Source organism: Necator americanus, chromosome II (assembly GCF_031761385.1).
Source record: "Necator americanus strain Aroian chromosome II, whole genome shotgun sequence".
NCBI lineage: Eukaryota > Metazoa > Nematoda > Chromadorea > Rhabditida > Ancylostomatidae > Necator > Necator americanus.
Window position 1 is genome coordinate 39,877,684 of NC_087372.1, and position 17,469 is coordinate 39,895,152.

Sequence of the window (17,469 nt, forward strand, 5' to 3'; positions counted from 1 at the left end):
GGCGCATCAGCATAGCTACGCACCTGAGGTGGAATGAAAACACCAGTCCACATTCGTGGTTGCCTGTCACTGATCGTCAGAGGGAAACAAAACATTCTCCCCGGGCGGGAATTGAACCGGGGTCTCGCATGTGACAGACGCGGATACTCACCACTATACTACCGAGGATCCAGCAGTTTCAGCGCATCAGCATAGCTGCGCACCTGAGGTGGAATGCCAGCACAACATAATTTGCTGTCAAAAATAAAAAATCATGTGTATCAAATCATTTATAGGCAGCCTTCCGCGAAAATGAAAATGTTTGGATGTCCACACGAACTACCTGAAAGGAGGTAGGGTTGGGAAAAGTTGATTAATACTTTCGTACTTACACCATAATTTATTTATGCTCTATTCCTGTTGTTGTGAAGAGAAAAGCGTTCTTTATAGCCCTGTGTGACTCTATCTTTTCTGTGATGTAACATACAAGGTGCAGGAAATTCGGTGAGCTACCGGCCCTAAATCAACTAATATTTCTAAAATAAGCAGCAATAGTTTGCTCTTCCAAATTATGCGCGTATTGCGAAATTTTTTCGCTGCACTATCCTTAGAAGGTCGAGAAGACGCTGTAGCACAGCACTGCTGCAAACATTTTTTTTTCTCAGAATTACAAAATAATTGATATTGAAGACGCTCACAGTCGTGAACTACCCCTACTTCTCTCTGTTTATGAAGAATACCCAACATCGTATATAGAAATAATGTCCTATTAAAAGAAGAAATAGCAACAGCAAAAATTTATATCATGTGAAACACGAATGTTGAGAACTCTATTACCTTCATTGCTTTTCTCCACAATTCTTATCGAATAAGTTTTATTCGAGCGAAATCACAGCACATCACATACATGTACACTAATGATCGAGAGTAGCTAAACAAACTATTCTAAACACTGTACAACCCATGTTTTCAAAACGTTAACAGGAATATGCTATTGTCTACATCTTGGTAACTATTTCTGTGACTGGTGCGCTAATTCTCATGTCTGCAAAGCTATCGGCTCGCGTAGGGCCAATATTCACAATATACACAGGTTTTCCTTCGAGCTTAGCATACCAAGCGAAACGGTATCCAGACATAACCATGAGAGAAGAACCCAAAACAAGCAACCCGTTGGACTCTTCAAACTAAAAGAAGGCAGACTATAGTAGGAAACTTGCATTTAAAAAAGTCTATCTAGAAACGCTCCTTTTCTGCGAGAGGTCAGGAAAACATAAACCATAAACATTCTGCCAGTCTTCAAAAACAAAGCGAATACAGAAGGAAAACTTATAGACTGGAATCAGAGAGTGGTTAAAGAACAACGAAGAACATACTTTTTCGAAGCAGACGTCGAACACATCACGGGGGATATTATCACCGAAGAACACAACATCCGTTTTCAACATTCCACCGCATTTTTGACAAGTTGGTAGAACAAATGACTGAAAGAGTTCCAGTCAAAGACTTCCAGAGTAGCATAGTTAGGCATAATATTTGGCATATGTTAGATAGGGAAATATGAACAACTGAATTTAAAGGCATCACGCCAATCTAGGGTGCTACGGGTTTCAGCCGGTTAATACCTAAACGGGATCGTATATTGTGGGAAAAGGGTGATTCTCTGTTTCTTACGACGGCTTCTGTTGCAATGCGCAACCATTGCACCCCGCCGCCGCCTGAGATGCGTCCGAATGGGTTTGAACGAATCGCAGGCGGGAAGGTGCAAGAGTGGCGCGCTCCAATAGAGGACTTCATTAAAAAAACAGCGTTCCGGAGTAAAGACGAACGGAATCATCCTCTTCCCCACAATCTACGACCCCATGTAGGCATTACGCGCCTAAAACCTGTATCACCCCATATTCGTGGGGTGATGCCTTTAACAGCGGCTCACATAGGGTATAAACAAACTGAAGCGCGGTGCAGTTGCGCAAGTATATGTGATCAAGGATGTGCGTTGGAGTACAGCGGTTGTGATCGAGAGGAGATCCTTGCCAACACCGCTCATCTCTGCAGTCTGAATGCACGGTAGATCCCAACCGATCCTCCAAGTGCGCCGTTTCGAGGGGCCGTATATCGATATGTTGTATTTACTCTCTGTACTCCACAATCTTGGACGTCATGCACAGGACGAAAAACGAGGAAGCTAGCCATTGTAAACGGCACGATAAGTCAATCAAATCATCTTCTGACTTCTGGCTTGTTGACGAATCGGAATCAGACGGAGATAGGTAGGTAAACTGTAGTTGGACAGTGGGAGAGGAGACGTAGTGCTTATGTGGTGCTGTAGACAAGTGGAGCAAAAAAAGACTCGTTCAACTGTTTTCGCACGCGCCCATCAAGAACTCTTCTGATTCGGAGCACTGACATTACTTATACAGGTTTGAAATTCAAACAGAAGAAAAACAGTCTCTAACTTACACAGACAACATTTGATCTAATTGAATCACTGCCTAATCATTTTAAAAAATGGTGTTTGCTTGAGTTTTTGAAACAATGTACCTCCCTCATACATACCAAAGCCATGGGATAATACATTATTGATTAATGCATTGCGGGTGGGCGCACTGAAACCAACAATTTGTCAAATTACGCTACTACAATAAGTTTAGTCAAAAACCAGCATAACAACTAGTTCTTCTTACCAGGTGTAAACGTAATGCCATGAAACACAAAATCCTTGAGATTCAACTAAAGGAAGTAGAAGAATACTAAGAACAATTCTAATCGCACTGCTTTTCAGTATGGGAAGATCATCAGCCTACGCTCAAAAACGTCCTTGTATTATTATACTACAGAGTATAGAGAAGACTACAGAGAGTCAAAGAACAAATGCAGCATTGAGCTTAATATTCCACGGCTAAATTTTGAAAATGACAGCTTGTGAACATAGAATACAGAAAATGAAGGAAATAATAAGCAATAAGATGGAAGACACAAAATCTACCTCGTGTGCACCATCCGCTAATTCTACATCACCATCTGGAGCGATTTCACCGGCTACGTTCTCTTTCATCCATTCACTGTTCAGCTCTTCCATGATTGGTTGAAGAGATTGTCTAAGGGTTCCCGATAACATTAACCGATATTATTCAAACGATATTTTAAAAAGGTCGGAACAAGAGCAAATAGAAGTAGTATGGCGCATTCATAAAAACTTACCTACTCGTCAAGTCACCACAATTCATACATCTTACGCGATGCCCACAACCGTGTAACTCGGAGACCATTTCGGATCCAGCCCTAAATTGCAAAGAAGAAGTTAAATTGGAAGAAAAATTTTTAATTCCAAACAACCTCAAAATAAACGTCTACATCGCAGAAGCGAAAAAAAAAACGAATAGAACGAAAGAGCAGATACAAATGAAGATGAATGTATAACGATCGTCACCGCCTACGCAACTGCACCGCACGTCAGGTCGTTTTGACCAAGCTCTATTGGCGAATCCTAAGAATGCGTCTCAAAATTAGTAAACTGTACTTTTTTGTGCGGATGCCGTAGCAAAGACTTTCACACGTGAAACAACAACAATAACAACAACAACAACAACAACAAGTATCTCGTCTTCTTATCTTCAGATCTCAAGAAGAAGATGGTAACGGTGGTTTCAAAATGAATATCATAACTGGACTCGAATTAATAAACAACTTAGGCGAGAAAATGTTCAGATCTTTCCGAGCAGGAATAATTTTATTGCAAAAGCGTCCCACTAATTACATATTTATTTAATTATTTGTGGAAATAAGTTTTCCTAAGAAGTACGAATTTAATTCTGCTACCAAATCTGCTACTTCACCAGGCTCCAGGTATTTTTCACATGACTATAGATGGAAATACATGGTAGAAAAAAAAACTGAAGAAAGTAAGGAAGCCTTGGATGTAAGGCGAAGAACTTAAAACCTTTTTGGTAACGGAATAGTTCAACTAAGTAAATCGCAACTAAAACATTAACTCACTGAGTATGAAGGCCGTCCACATTTTGCGTAACGAGCCACACAAACTTACTGGAACGTTCCCAGGAAGCGATTGCACGGTGAGCTGCATTACATCTAGCTCGAGAGAAATTCGGCCAAGCTAAAAAGTTGCGAGACCAGTACCTAAAATAATGAACACAACTTTATATACAAAAGCATTTACACATGGACATCTTTGTACCTTTTCCTAGCTGATTCAGTAGCCAGAAACTCCTGAATTGTTATAGGACGATGATTTGATCTTTCATAAAGACCCACTTTTTCAGATCGATAGTCAGGGATGCCTGAACGGAAAATATTGGTCTGACTAAGAGGAAAAAGACAGGCAAGGCAATGGATTAATAAACCGTAACTACAATGATCGATCCTAAAACGAGCAGATCAAACATGATACGTGCTTGAGATTTTCCTACTTCTCGCATTTCATTTTTAGCATCAGTAAAGGATTAGTCTTAGAGGATCTATGATAGGTAGGCTAGTGCTGCTAAGAGAAGAAACGAAGATAGAGCTTCCTGAAATAGGAGCTGGATTCAGTGCCTCTAACTATATCTTCCCTGAAAGTGATTTAAAAAAAACATTTCTTTTTCTCGTGATCCTAGGGGATTACGGATAACCATTCTCAAAGGAACAATTTCCCCCATGGGAAGTTCCAGGAAGTGATCTAGATCATACCTGATTCAGTCGACATTCCTGCTCCGGTGAGGACCAGCAGCTTATCGATCGATGCCACTTTATCTACGAATCTTTTGACCACATCAGAGCTGGGTGATTTAAAGGTGGGTACGAAACGAGTCGACATCCGTCGGGAATAAAATAGCAGAGGACTGCACGTTGAGGCATCAGGAAAAAAGCTTCATGCCGTCTATCTGTTTCTCTTTCTTATTGTCGCATTATTTTCGCGATTGAGCATAAAATCTTCGCGGTACGCTGTTCTAGGATATATACATCTCCTTTCTAGCCTCTCAAGTCTAGTTTCTATCCGCGATAATGTGAAAGAGCGCCGAAGCTGTTGTGAAACATTCTCAGTAGGATCGGATGTTATTTCCATAGAAAAAAGAGTTTATTAAAAAGTCATTTAAGCTTGAAAGGGAACGAAATGAGCTGTAAAGCAAGAGGAAGACAAAACCTTTAGTTCCTCGACAATTCTATGAAGTTTCGACGGGAATTTTCAAATTCCTACGATTTCTTCACTCAACCAAGCAACGAAACGAAAGAAAAAGACAAGAAAATCTCCGATAAAATGGTTCCTTTCGACCACAAAAAAGGAATAAAAAAAGATTGCAGTTGAAAACTAGACACAACCGAGTGCGAGTCCAATATAACGGATTAGATCTGCACAACTCGCAAGTTTAGTTCGTATATATCCGTAATATATAAGACCCAGCAACAATTACTCAACTGAAATTAATTGTATGGTTTAACGCGTCGTTCTCGTAAATAACGAGACATATGAGGGAAGAAAAAAAAAAGAAAATTAACGACGGACCAAAATAGTGGCTCTCAAACTGTGGTCAAGTACATTGCAATCCTGATCGATGGACGAGTTTACCGCGCTATTTCTCGCTACGTACACGTTAATACACGTTAGGGTTAAAGGCATAACCCCACGAATCTGGGTTAGTACGGATTTCAGGTGGAGTATTCGTATACGGAATCGTGGATTATGGAGAGGGGGGTGATTCCGTCCATTTGTTGCTAATTGCCGTAAAAAAACGGCCCGGAAGATGCGGTGTGTGCACACGGCTGGCGCTCTCCAATCGGACTCGTAGAAAATAGCGCGCCGGGGCGCTCGAAACCGTATCTTTCGGGCCGTTTTTTACGGCAATTAGGAAGAAGTGGACGGAATCACCCCTCTCCTTAACCTACGATCTCGTATACGAATACTCCACTTGAAATCCGTACCACCTCAGATTCGTGAGGTGATGCCTTTTAAGTTGACCGCGAAGGCGTATTCCGAGCAAATTGACTAAAGTTAGACGCTTTGTCCTTAACCTTATTTTTATTTATTATTTTTGTCATATATTGCTAAACAGGTTAAGAGACATAAACTGCTATAACACCTCATTTATACGCATCTCAACAGAAAAATTATCTTGAACACAAAAATGACTTTATTTGAATTCCTTAAAATTCAATTCAATTATGGAATGCTATAAATAAACAACATGAATGTATAGTCGGGTCAGAATTGGTCTAAAGCTTGTCGCAATAACGCAGTCGGATGAGCTCGAAAGCAGAGCAATGAGACCATCGTTTATCTCCGCAGCCTGACTGAAGCTAGCGACGGTCCCACCGCGAACGCAACCGCTTACGCAATTGCACCAGGTTATTTTGACCCGATTTTATTGAAGTACAGGAAAAGAAAACTTGTCAGAAAATTGTGAAACAACGGGAAAAAAAACGGAACACAAATAGTTGTAAAGCTATAATCGAGAATTTTTTGTGCATATGAAATGTACAATAACACGATCCAATTGCATTCTAAGAGGATCTATTGTCGTTGGATTTTGGACAAATTTCCTTGTAGCACTGAATTTTACAGATAGCACTGCAATAGGCATTCGAGTTGCCGCGGCACTGCCGTGCGCAAGCCGTGCTACAAGCTTTTGAGCACTCTTCAACAGCCATTCTGGAGAACCTAAACGTTCTTCCAGTTAAGATATGAACTACAGTAACATAGAAGACATGGTAAATTGCTATCTGCTCGCTATTAGTGCCAAAACAGAATGAGTACCGTATTTCTACACGTTACAACCTACTGTAACGTCGGAGGCGACGGTGTGGTTGGCTCAAACACAATGTTGATTTTTAGCGGAGATTCAGTAGTTGTGATGACGTCGACGGGCGGTGATGTGGTTGATGTCTCCGTTAGTGAACTGATCAGATCTGGATTTTGTGCGAATAGATCTGCCGAGTTCTTTTGAATCTGAAAACGGACAGAAAAGCAAGTAAGCTGTGCGAGATTGAATCTGGAATATCGGTGTTGTGTCTAAGGTAGAGATGGAAACATTCAAAGCACAAAAATTTAGTGGATCCATTCCCAACCTGTAAAACTGATTAAAATCCGCTCAGTGAGAAATTCATTTAACTGTCATGTTCGCGAAAAATGCTATATCCGTCTATGTATAGATGCCAGTGGAGGCAAAGAGTTCAGAAGTTTCCAGTGCGCTCGACTTAACCTCCAAACATACTACTTATTTTTCAATAATCTTTGGAATAATTAGGAGGTTTATTAATTTTGAAAAGACTTTGTTGGATTATCCGTGCGGCCATAGTTTTCAAATAGGGGAATGGATACCTGTGGTGACGCACATGCGCGATCACACTGTGGTACGCAAGAGTCTGCACACTGATTCGATGGTAAACGACTCGTGCAAGCCAAATGACAAACGGACTGGCATTCAGACGAGCATCTGAAAGGAAAATTTGTAATCCCACAGTTCGATTATTGAATGTATTGCTCAGTGAATCGGCCTCCTTCCAAAACTCCGTCCTAGAAAACTTGCAAGGTCGACCAAAATTTGAGAGGTCGCTGCAGATTTCCTTACCGTTGCTTCGGATCCAACCGAACGGGGAATGTTGACACATCGTTTGCAGTCATTTGTGCAGGTTGCGAAGGAGCGCACACCTTAAACTAGAAATTTTCCATGTGAATTTTTTTGAGTGTCCATGGAAGTATGAGGAAAAAAACCTCACGTAGTTACACGTGTTGACACAACTTGCATCGCAACCTTCACTAGGAGGAGGTGTTCGTTGCCGACAACTCTGTTGACAACCGATATCGCATTGGCGTAGACATTGTAAGAACGGCGATGGCGTGATGAGAGCAGATTGTGGAAATTGGGGACTGAGGTAGGTTGGCGGAAGAAGCTGGAGAGATTCTAGTCGTGTGCATAGCACAATATCCAAGTTTTTCTCTCTCTCTCTCTCGATCAGTTTGATTTAGTTTTAAATTTAATTTAATTAAACCATTTAGCTAATGGCTAATGGCTATGGAAAAAGACACAAGCAACCTACAGCTTACTTTCAGCTTATATCAGTCTCGAAACTGATACAAACTTCAGAAGAGAGGATACCTCGTCAGGAAGAGACTTATGGTAGGTTTTTGAGAGGGTGACACTGTTTTTGAGAGGTATGGCATATGTCGCACGCTTCAATTCCCTGGAACACTTTGTTGACAAGGTGTTCTACGGAATTTAAACGGCTCACGTGATATACATTGCCAAATAATTTCCCTCATCACTCAAGATGGACTACACCCTCGGTTTTATTTTTTTCTGTGATTGAACCTCTGGAATTTTCCGGACTTTTCCTTTATAGATGCTCTAAACTTAAAAAAAAACTCACCTTAATGTTAATTTTCAAAGGCTCTGGTGTTTGCTGTTGTACAGGGGGAGCAGTTGTTGTCTACAAACATAGAAATTTACAAACTGGAAAAACACCAAATAAGTATTAACTGTGAGCGAAAAGTGGTTATAAGACAACTGTAGCAAATAGTAAAAAAAAAAACTGCAATAAATAGAGGACGTTATGCGGGTTTCAGTATATCTTGAGAAAAAGAACAATGAAAAACTTCCGGTACAAATCCCCTACAAAAACAAGAGTTGTTCGATGAAATAGATGTAACCGTAGTGAGAGAAAAAATGAGTACAAAAAGCGAACTGCGCCTGCATTACTGTATTATAAAGTAGTGCAGGTAAAAAAAAAAGTGCAATGAAAGTGGTTCTTAGCAGGTACATAGCGTTTTTATAGCGAATTTCAGACTTGGGATAAAGAATAACGCTCCATACCTCCTTGACTTCCACTGTTGACGGCTCCAGCGTTGTCGGATATGTTATTGGTTCGAGCGTAACCAGCGTAGGCGTCGGTGTGGTTACAGGATTTGGGCACAATCCTATACATGTCGAATCGCAAGTGGCTTGACATTGTGAGGATGAGATTGTTGGATTGCATGAACTCTGACAGGCTTGGCTGCATGTTGACAAACAGTTTGTTGGTGGTTTAACGCCTAGATCTACGTCCGCCTAAACATAAAGAAAGTTGGACTCGTAAAGAAAATCCTTTGCGTTTTAATGCAGCATCTTTACAAATTCGTCATAGCAAATTACGAACTGTTTTGACAGATCCAAACTATATGAAAAGATAGAAAGAATAAAAAGTTGAAAAGTTAAAAAGTTGTTAACTTCCTACCCTAGCTGGTTCAAAAGTTGCAGATGTTTTATCGCAAACTCGTCCACACGATATTCGGCACGAATCCGAACACTGAGCGCTACCGTACCGTAGAGAAATGCAAGCAGTGGTGCACTAAATGGTGGGAAGTGGCAGGAATTGAATGGATTCTCAGCTAAACGCTCAAATTAATGAAATCACTTTATTGTTACAGTCGTTAGAACATCCTAGGCCGCTTGTAGGTTTAACGACCACCGCGAGTGGCTGCGGTACACGAGTGTTAACGATCGGTGCTGAGTTGTAGAGTTGTTTACCACTGTAACATTACGGTAAAAATAAGTCCAAGCTATCTGAGTCTCAGCGGCCGAAGTTAGGAAGTTGTAGTTCACAAAAAATTAGAAATTGAAAAAAAGAACGAGCTGGACCGCACCTGCAAGCCACATCGCATGTCCGCTGACAGGTGATCTGACACAAAAAAGAAGGCGAAGACTGCAAACATGAGTTGATGCACTGTTGCTGGCATGGAGCAGAACATGATGGTGTGCTGCTTGAACAGGCGCAGGGACTAAAAATAATCCTTTCAACTTGACGAGGATGTGGATTCGAGAACTTTTCACTCCTCATACATGAAGGAGAGAAAACTGAATTTTTTTCTAAAAAAAAGTAAAACTAGCGAAAGAATTGGGAGTATAAAGCCCGAACAAACTTCTCTGACTCCGGAGCATCAGGTTATTCCAGTATTTTTTAAAAATAAAACTCACCTAAAGGGTGAATTTTTTTGAAAAAGTAGGAGGACTGAAGCCGAAAAAAACATACTTGACCCGACGATATAGGATCATCACGGTATTTCCCTATTTTTATAGAGTTCACTAAGCAGAATTACAGGATCATTAATGGGTGAGCTTTTTGGAAGTGAAGTGGAACTTCCTGTGAATTGTTGGGTAGGTCGGATCTTGCAAATTTATTTGTTTATTTATTATCTGCATGCAAAAGGCCACCACTAACGACATCACTGTCATCAATAAATATTAAGGATAAAGTTAAGATGATAACTCAACCTGTAGGGTGTACAGGCACAAATCTGCTGACTTTGCGTAGGCGAACAAGCGCATCGTAGCGGTTGCTGTTGTACACAACCACATTGGCGTCGGACGCGTTCCGCCTTAACAGAGAAGAATTTGAACAACAAAAAATTGCACAGAAACCAAAGCTTCTCATATGGGTGGGAACCCCTTTTCAATGGCCAAGATCCTAGTGACAGCATACGTAAAATTAATGAAAGTGATGGAGCACTACAGAAGTCTTCGAAAGATCATTTCTTAACCAACAACGTATGTATTATCCTGCATGTTTCAAAGATAACCATTTAAGAGTTGGAACGGTGAAATGTAGCTGCTTTTAGAGCATCCCTCATAGCACTGACCATCTCGGAAGGATTTCGTGAATGGACTTTTATTTTCTTTATCTCTTGTTTGCATTGCTTAAGCACCAGATCTGCTTTTGCACAAAGCGTCCATCGGATGTTTTGAATCAATGCTTTTGAATGATGGAACTAGAATGCCTATGATGCTCAAATTTCATTTCTAAATTAAGCGTAGGTATAAAATAATCCATGGCAGGGTGGAATGTTGGAGAACATTTCAAGGACGAGAAATTTGCGACTAATCAAAATTGAAGGTCAAAAATTATAGAATAGAATTTTTAAGAGGTAGTAAAGATAATTATGCACTTGTAAAAACACTTGTAAAATAATATAGCTCTAGTTTCCCCGAAATTCATTGATCTACGAAAAATGTAACATTTTTAACCTTTACTCTTTAATGGCTTCCCTTCAAAATGGAGAAAAGTATTAGGAAATGTTGAGAGGTAAATAGGATTTCATTCAAATTGTCTTCAAGACACATAACCAGGACAAAAAAAATAACACCTTCGCTCCAGAATGCTGTCCTGAGATTAGTGGAAGGTTAGCCATGTTTACGACATTGATTATCGTAATAATTAGCTGAAAGCTTCAGGTATGTATTAGAATGGTAAATAAATTTATCCTTGTTGATGCTACCAGCGCTTCAGATCATTTCAGATTTAAACAAGTAATCTGAGTTGGAATAAGAAGAACAAAATGATCTATGAACCGTTCCTTTGCAGATTTTCTGATAGAAAAATTTTTTGTCTACAAGATTACTAGTCAACTAACATTACTTTTTAGATAAAGGAAACAAATACATTCAAATCTGTTAAGAAATAAGCAGTTCAATACTGTCAGAAACGAATTTATGAATTATCGCCTCTTCTCAAGAAAATGAGTGACTAAAATTCACTGGACTCCCGCATTCTTTGCTCAATGGAAAGCACTCGGAATGTCTCAAGGAGTTTGTAATAGTATTGACTGGAAACCATTCTTTGGCACACACATTTTACCGCATAACTTTTTTTAAATGGGTTTCTCTTGAAAAAAATATCTCAACAGTGAAATGATTTTCCTTTTGAACTATATTTTAGGTGAAATATATTGTATACAAGCGTAAAAGTTTAGAAAAAATAAAGTGAACCATCTATGACGTCACTGATAATAAATACTTGATTACGAGGTCATATCGACTTAAAATAACGTATTGTTAAAGGTTCCCATGTGCCACAGAAACGTTTAATCTTTCTTTCAATTAAGAATGAGGAAAGGATTTTTTTTTCTTCACAAATGTGATAGCAGAACGAGAAGAAAATAATAGAAAACTTCCCTTAAATGCGTAACTGTCGTTTAGAGGATTTTTTTCGCATTTAAGCAAAATGTTTAAAACATGATTTGTGAAAATGAAAAAAAAAACTTAAATACACATTTACTATTATTAATGAGTTAAAATTACTTCCATATTTTGGTTGGCGCTATCGCGATGAGTAAATCAGAAAATACTACGGAACTCACCGATGTAATTAAGAACATGGATGTTATTGTGGGTTGAAGTGAATTTAGAAAACTCCAGCTCCAAAAAATAAAGTTAAAATCACCCACCAATAATTAAATTCTATGCACATAAAATTTCTGGAATACCCATTTAAGAGTCTTGAAAAGGTAGTTTCGAGGAAGCTATGATTTTAGAAAAAATAGTCATCGGAATTAAAAAGAAAGGAGAATAAATGAACGAATGGACATTTGACCCGTAAAACACTTGAATTCGATCAAACGATTGATTGAAACTAACCTGAACTTGAGTTACAGTTGAAAGAATTAACAGAACAAGATTGGAACTTCTCATGACGGTATGCAGACGAGAATTGGGGCGGTACCGTGGTGTTGGTGGAGGGTCGGGAGGCTCGAAAAGGAGGATCGAGGAAGAAGTGCTAGAAATCAAATATTTGCTGCTGGAGCAAAAAAAAAACAAGCCGACCACTGGATTCTCTAGCAATTATTATGATATGCGCTTATTCGTTGATTAAACGGGATCTTCTGGAAATCGTATAGGAAAGATTAATTTCTAATACTCCTATGAACAAATAGAATACGCCAACAATTTTCGGGAATCAGATCAGGCAGTGATAAGCGGAAGAACTCAGAGCTTCACAAACATATTATTAGAAATTTTTCCACACAATCACTGAACCATCCGTCGGTCATTTATTGTGCGACCGTTTGACGATGTTTTTTTTTTGCTGCTACGATTCTCACGCTTTCTCACTCTTAAGAGCCGTGAAGTACACACAAAAGCTGCTGGAGTTCAAGAACAATATCATAGAACTGAGCATATGGGTGTGACCTTCCAAAAACAGATATTTAAAGGGAGAGGCAAATCCCTTTAAGCACGTTAGAATCCAGAATTGGACACTGTGATTCTCATGAACAGAAAAAAAGTTGTCTGTGAGCTCTTTCTTTTCCTCCAAGGCACTAAAAGGTAAGCAATGCTTTTTTTCTCTTAGCAGAAGAATCCTGAGAACAGCAAGCAAAGTCTGAAATCTGACGGTTAATGTTTGTTAATGGGGATTAGTAGACGGTAACAAACACTCCCACGCAGGAGTGACTCGTGCTAATTTTATAGTAGTTCTTTTACCTGTCCTACGAATATTGTTGTAAATGCAGCAATCAAATAGTCACGCTTAGAGCTGATGCTTGAAACGTTTAAAATTCGAACAGAAACTGTTCAAAAAATATACGACGAATTTATTTGAATAGGAATTATTAAGGAGATGTCTGTAAATTAGATGTTCTACGAAACAAAGTATAAACTCAGACGAATTTAACGAAAAAATTTTCGAGAATTATTTGGAACAACAGATGTAGGATTTGTAGGATATCTTCTAACGGTTTCATGATTGGAGATCTCTCAACTCATAAAGATGTCCGAGTTGTGAACAATTAATTTTGAAGAAACCTCTGGATTTATAAGCAAACTTTTAAAAAGAAAAAACCTTCAAAAAACCTAAAAACAATGGTGTTAGTCAAGGAGTAAATAAAATTTTCGGAGCAGATCCCTTGTTCGATTTTCCAGAGAATCGTATAGTTTGTTGAAACGGATCCGCAATGAAGGACAATCTGTAGCACTGAATAATTACTTGTAGTAAATAAAATAGAGGAGAAATCCCTATAAGGAACTGGTATTAACTTAGTTTCGGAAAAAAGAAAACAGCAAGTCGAAGTCAATCAAATAAAGCTGGTAGTGCTAGTAAGTTTGAGAAATACTAATTTTTGAAAAGAAGAAAAATTATGGTGAGATCCATCATTCACAATTCCATCATTCAGGCCTACGTCTGTTGATCGCTATTATTATTAGCGATTTAATATTATTAGTTATTGAATCTGACGAGGCATCCCTAAATTGACATGAAAGAATCACATGTACTCATTTTAAAAATTGATAGAGATAGAATTTTGGAATTTGAGACCTACAGTAGCAGCAAGAAGTACGTATGTATACAGTTGTGAGTACACAACAGATAAACTAGCAATAATAATAATAGCAATCATAATAATATTAAATACTAATAATTAATTGATAATATAATAATAATAATAGTAATAAATACTAATAATAATAATAATAATAATAATAAATACTAATAATTAATTTATATCTACAACCGATCGGACGGTTCAAACTTCCAGCCATACGTTGAGTGCCGTCTTTGAAACATACAACACTCACTGATCTTGGATCTAGCAGCTATATAAGTGCTAGAAACTAGAAATGAAAAATTTTTCTGGATCTTGGCGCTACGTTGCGGAAAAAAACGGTACATAACACAGAAACAACAAGATTTTTGAGCGGTGAAAACAAATCGAAGTTTTTTTATCGCATTTTTTCTTTTTTTCCTTAACTTCTCAGAAAACAATCCAGTTCCTTGACTTATCACCAACTCTAGGAGATTTTTTTTTCCTGCACATTCTAATTTATCTGTCACCCTACGTCCTGTGTTTGCACAACGTGTGCAAAACGTCAGTTTTTCTACACATTTTATCCGATGAAGACCACGAAATAGCAGGTTTTCGTTAGCGTAAGCGGTTATCTAATGATTGTACGATGCATGGAAGTGAATGAAAATCAACCAAGAAAAAAGCTGCTTCACCGCAAAGATTGAGGGCACGACAAAAAAAAATAGGAGTCTGATGCTCGTGTCAATCACTAAACCTGTCCTTATTTACAGGCGTCCCTGTGTTCAGCCATGATTTCCATGTTTTTCTAGTTACGACTTCGACTAATACTTTTCATCAACAACGTAGGAGAATCGTAGCAACTTGACTCGACCTGATTACAAGCATCTATTTCCCAAACAGCGAAAGTACGTACGTCTGTGTGCGCTTTCGAAAACTCTTGCAATAGAAAACTGAAGGGAACGCTTGTTAGTTACGCTAATCTGTTTAAATTTGTTTAAATTTTAATTAATTTGTTAAGAGTTTGGAGTGCAGAGTTATCGTAGGACTATAAATCATACATACTCAACCATAATTAGCAGTTATAGATTTGTTAAGTTCTATTCCACCGATTCACCTCAATCTTAGTCTAATGACAAACCAGAAGAATCTCTTTCAAAGATTTGAAAGAAGTCCAGAGGTTCAAAAGAAAGAGAAATTTTCATTGATTCGGATGTAAACAATAGTTTAAACGTGATAGTAGAGAATAAAAAGGTAATGATGCAAAACCGTATATTCTCCATTCTATAATATTCTATGATATAATTCTATAATAGATGCTTTTTAATTCTAAAGTGAGGGATATGAAGAACAGCTGAAAAATGGTTGTGCTGGCGGTTGATTTGCAGAGTGAGTATGTTCGCGAAGGACCATCACCACGTGGAGAGCAATGTGTCTCGACCGCTTTTCGTTCTGATCCTTCATTCGGATGCTAACCAAATAACGTAAGGCACTCATATTCACCCAACGTTATCACTCATCAGATGAACATCGGGTAAATTTCTTGGGAAATGCTTACCTTGGTGCTAACAGCATTGGGAATAGAGTGTTCGATCCTTTTCACAGAACTTCGTCGAATTTCTGTGAAGTAGTTACTATTTGGGGAAATTAGAAAAGGATAAAAAATATCCTTCAAAGAAGAAAAAAAAAGGATCTGTAATTTAGCCACCATTACGAGGATAGATTTCACAGCCACGAAATTAAAGAGAGTTGAAGGAACTCAAAAAAAAAAACAAAATTTAAGTAAGTTTCTAGCTTATTTAATCCAGAACTCTTAGCATCAACAAAGTGCAATAAAACCAAACCAGATAAACATCGATAGTTGATGTATTTGTAGAATTATGGATAATTTCATTCCTATCGAGCAAATAATATTTTCTTTTTTTCTGATAATTTCCAAAGCAAATTGAAGGAGGAACTTTTCGAGGTGAATAAAAAGATGATCGAATCGTTCAAACGGTTCTGCGAGTGCATCGCCGATTGTACTTCAACGAGAACGAAATCTCTCTCAACGACACAAACAGTCGGTGGAATGGTTTGGATTTTGTGGAATGCAGCAGCGTAATCTCACATCCTTCACTTAAACTGCTGAACCATTGAACAGGGTACGATGTAACTTTTCGTTTACGATAAATGTGTCACTCATCTGCAGTAAACAAACTACAAATAGCATAGTACAAATACAGAAACTCTCTAAAATTCGAATCATCGACTCATTATTCGCTATTCGATTACTCGATTATCAATCATTATTCGACCACGAAACCATCTTTAGGCCTAAGTTGAAGAGTACGAAGCGCTTGATTAGCGCACGTAACTGACGATGGCGGCTTCAGCTGCCATCTGAGGTTACTACAGAACGAATATTTCCGTTGGATATCTTCCATGAATCCCACAGTTGAAAGCAGAAGATGTCCAGAATTAGAAAAGCGGATAGTTGAATGAGCGATGTTCTCCTCAAATTCTTGGTGGATTGTGTCAGTTGTCCTCATGTAACATTGACTTATCCAAGAAATCTGATTTTGAACCTCTCAATAGATCTAGAGAATGAATTCCAAGCGTAGCTTGTGACAATTTAAAGATTTTAGCCGTAACGATCATCTAAGGATTGTAGAGAATTTTGCTCACCCTTATAGATCCAAAAATAAGCCTTTACATTAATCTACGAAACGTTGAATGTAGCACTTTTTGAAAACATTCGTGATTTTTGTTGACTATTCTCAGGAGAACGAAACTTTCTGTGGATGCGAAGGAAGCTGATCCTAATGTTGGTGGCCGAGAAAATCGCGATAATTAACGCCATCCGTTTGCAGAAGTGCTTTTAACGGCGGGTGGTGGGGAACAAAGCAAAACTGACCGCAATCAGGACCTAGATATCAGAGCAAACAAAACGAATCGAGGTGACTACGATCCGCTTTAATTATCAAAGAACTCAAAATTTGAAGGAAAGCGCAAAAATAAAATGGTGCTGTTATTTCAGGCCATTCTTTCCATTTGTATGAACTGTCTAAAAAAACGCCGTTTTAAAAAAAAACACTTGGGAAATTTCATCCTTCAGTAGGATGAGTCAAAAGTACTCTCAAAAGAGCAAGGTTTAACTGAACTGGTAGGTTCCACAAAAAGAAATCTGCAAATGCAACTTGCCATGTCCGCCTCCGTAAGCTAAAAAAACAACAGTTCGTGAGGAAAACTGGGAACTTTCTTCTTCTCACTGCTCCAGCGTGCTTATTCCTCACGTATCCTCACTGCTCACTCCACTACTGGATCTAAAAATATCGTTAAGATTTCGTACCATTTTTTAAAACTATATAGTTAGTTTGAGAAATGAAATTATAATAATTAGATGAGAGAGAGTTGAATTTGAGGGCTTGTCGCTAGTGTAGGTAATGTCATCTTATCAATCAACCGAA

General features: G+C 38.5%; 2 protein-coding genes across 4 annotated transcripts; both read right to left on the reverse strand.

Annotated features, from left to right (window-relative positions):
- Positions 1 to 977: 977 nt before the first annotated feature.
- RB195_020852 (uncharacterized protein) lies at positions 978 to 4,792 on the reverse strand (the record flags this gene model as incomplete). Its single annotated transcript, XM_013443808.2, has 7 exons — positions 978 to 1,166; positions 1,356 to 1,463; positions 2,966 to 3,077; positions 3,181 to 3,261; positions 3,976 to 4,116; positions 4,175 to 4,277; positions 4,666 to 4,792. The coding sequence occupies 7 exons, from the start codon at positions 4,790 to 4,792 to the stop codon at positions 978 to 980; spliced, it is 861 nt and encodes a 286-aa protein (XP_013299262.2).
- Positions 4,793 to 6,474: 1,682 nt separating this feature from the next.
- RB195_020853 (uncharacterized protein) lies at positions 6,475 to 17,206 on the reverse strand (the record flags this gene model as incomplete). Of its 3 annotated transcripts, none has more annotated exons than XM_064189363.1 (12): positions 6,475 to 6,631; positions 6,753 to 6,919; positions 7,292 to 7,406; positions 7,542 to 7,621; positions 7,690 to 7,863; positions 8,341 to 8,400; positions 8,784 to 9,017; positions 9,184 to 9,297; positions 9,364 to 9,478; positions 9,593 to 9,727; positions 10,221 to 10,324; positions 17,204 to 17,206. In XM_064189363.1, the coding sequence occupies 12 exons, from the start codon at positions 17,204 to 17,206 to the stop codon at positions 6,475 to 6,477; spliced, it is 1,458 nt and encodes a 485-aa protein (XP_064045242.1). The 3 variants fall into 3 exon arrangements, with proteins under 3 accessions (XP_064045242.1, XP_064045243.1, XP_064045244.1); XM_064189362.1 differs by lacking the exon at positions 17,204 to 17,206 and adding an exon at positions 12,360 to 12,413; XM_064189361.1 differs by lacking the exons at positions 6,475 to 6,631; positions 17,204 to 17,206 and adding an exon at positions 12,360 to 12,413 and having other exon boundaries at positions 6,749 to 6,919.
- Positions 17,207 to 17,469: the final 263 nt, after the last annotated feature.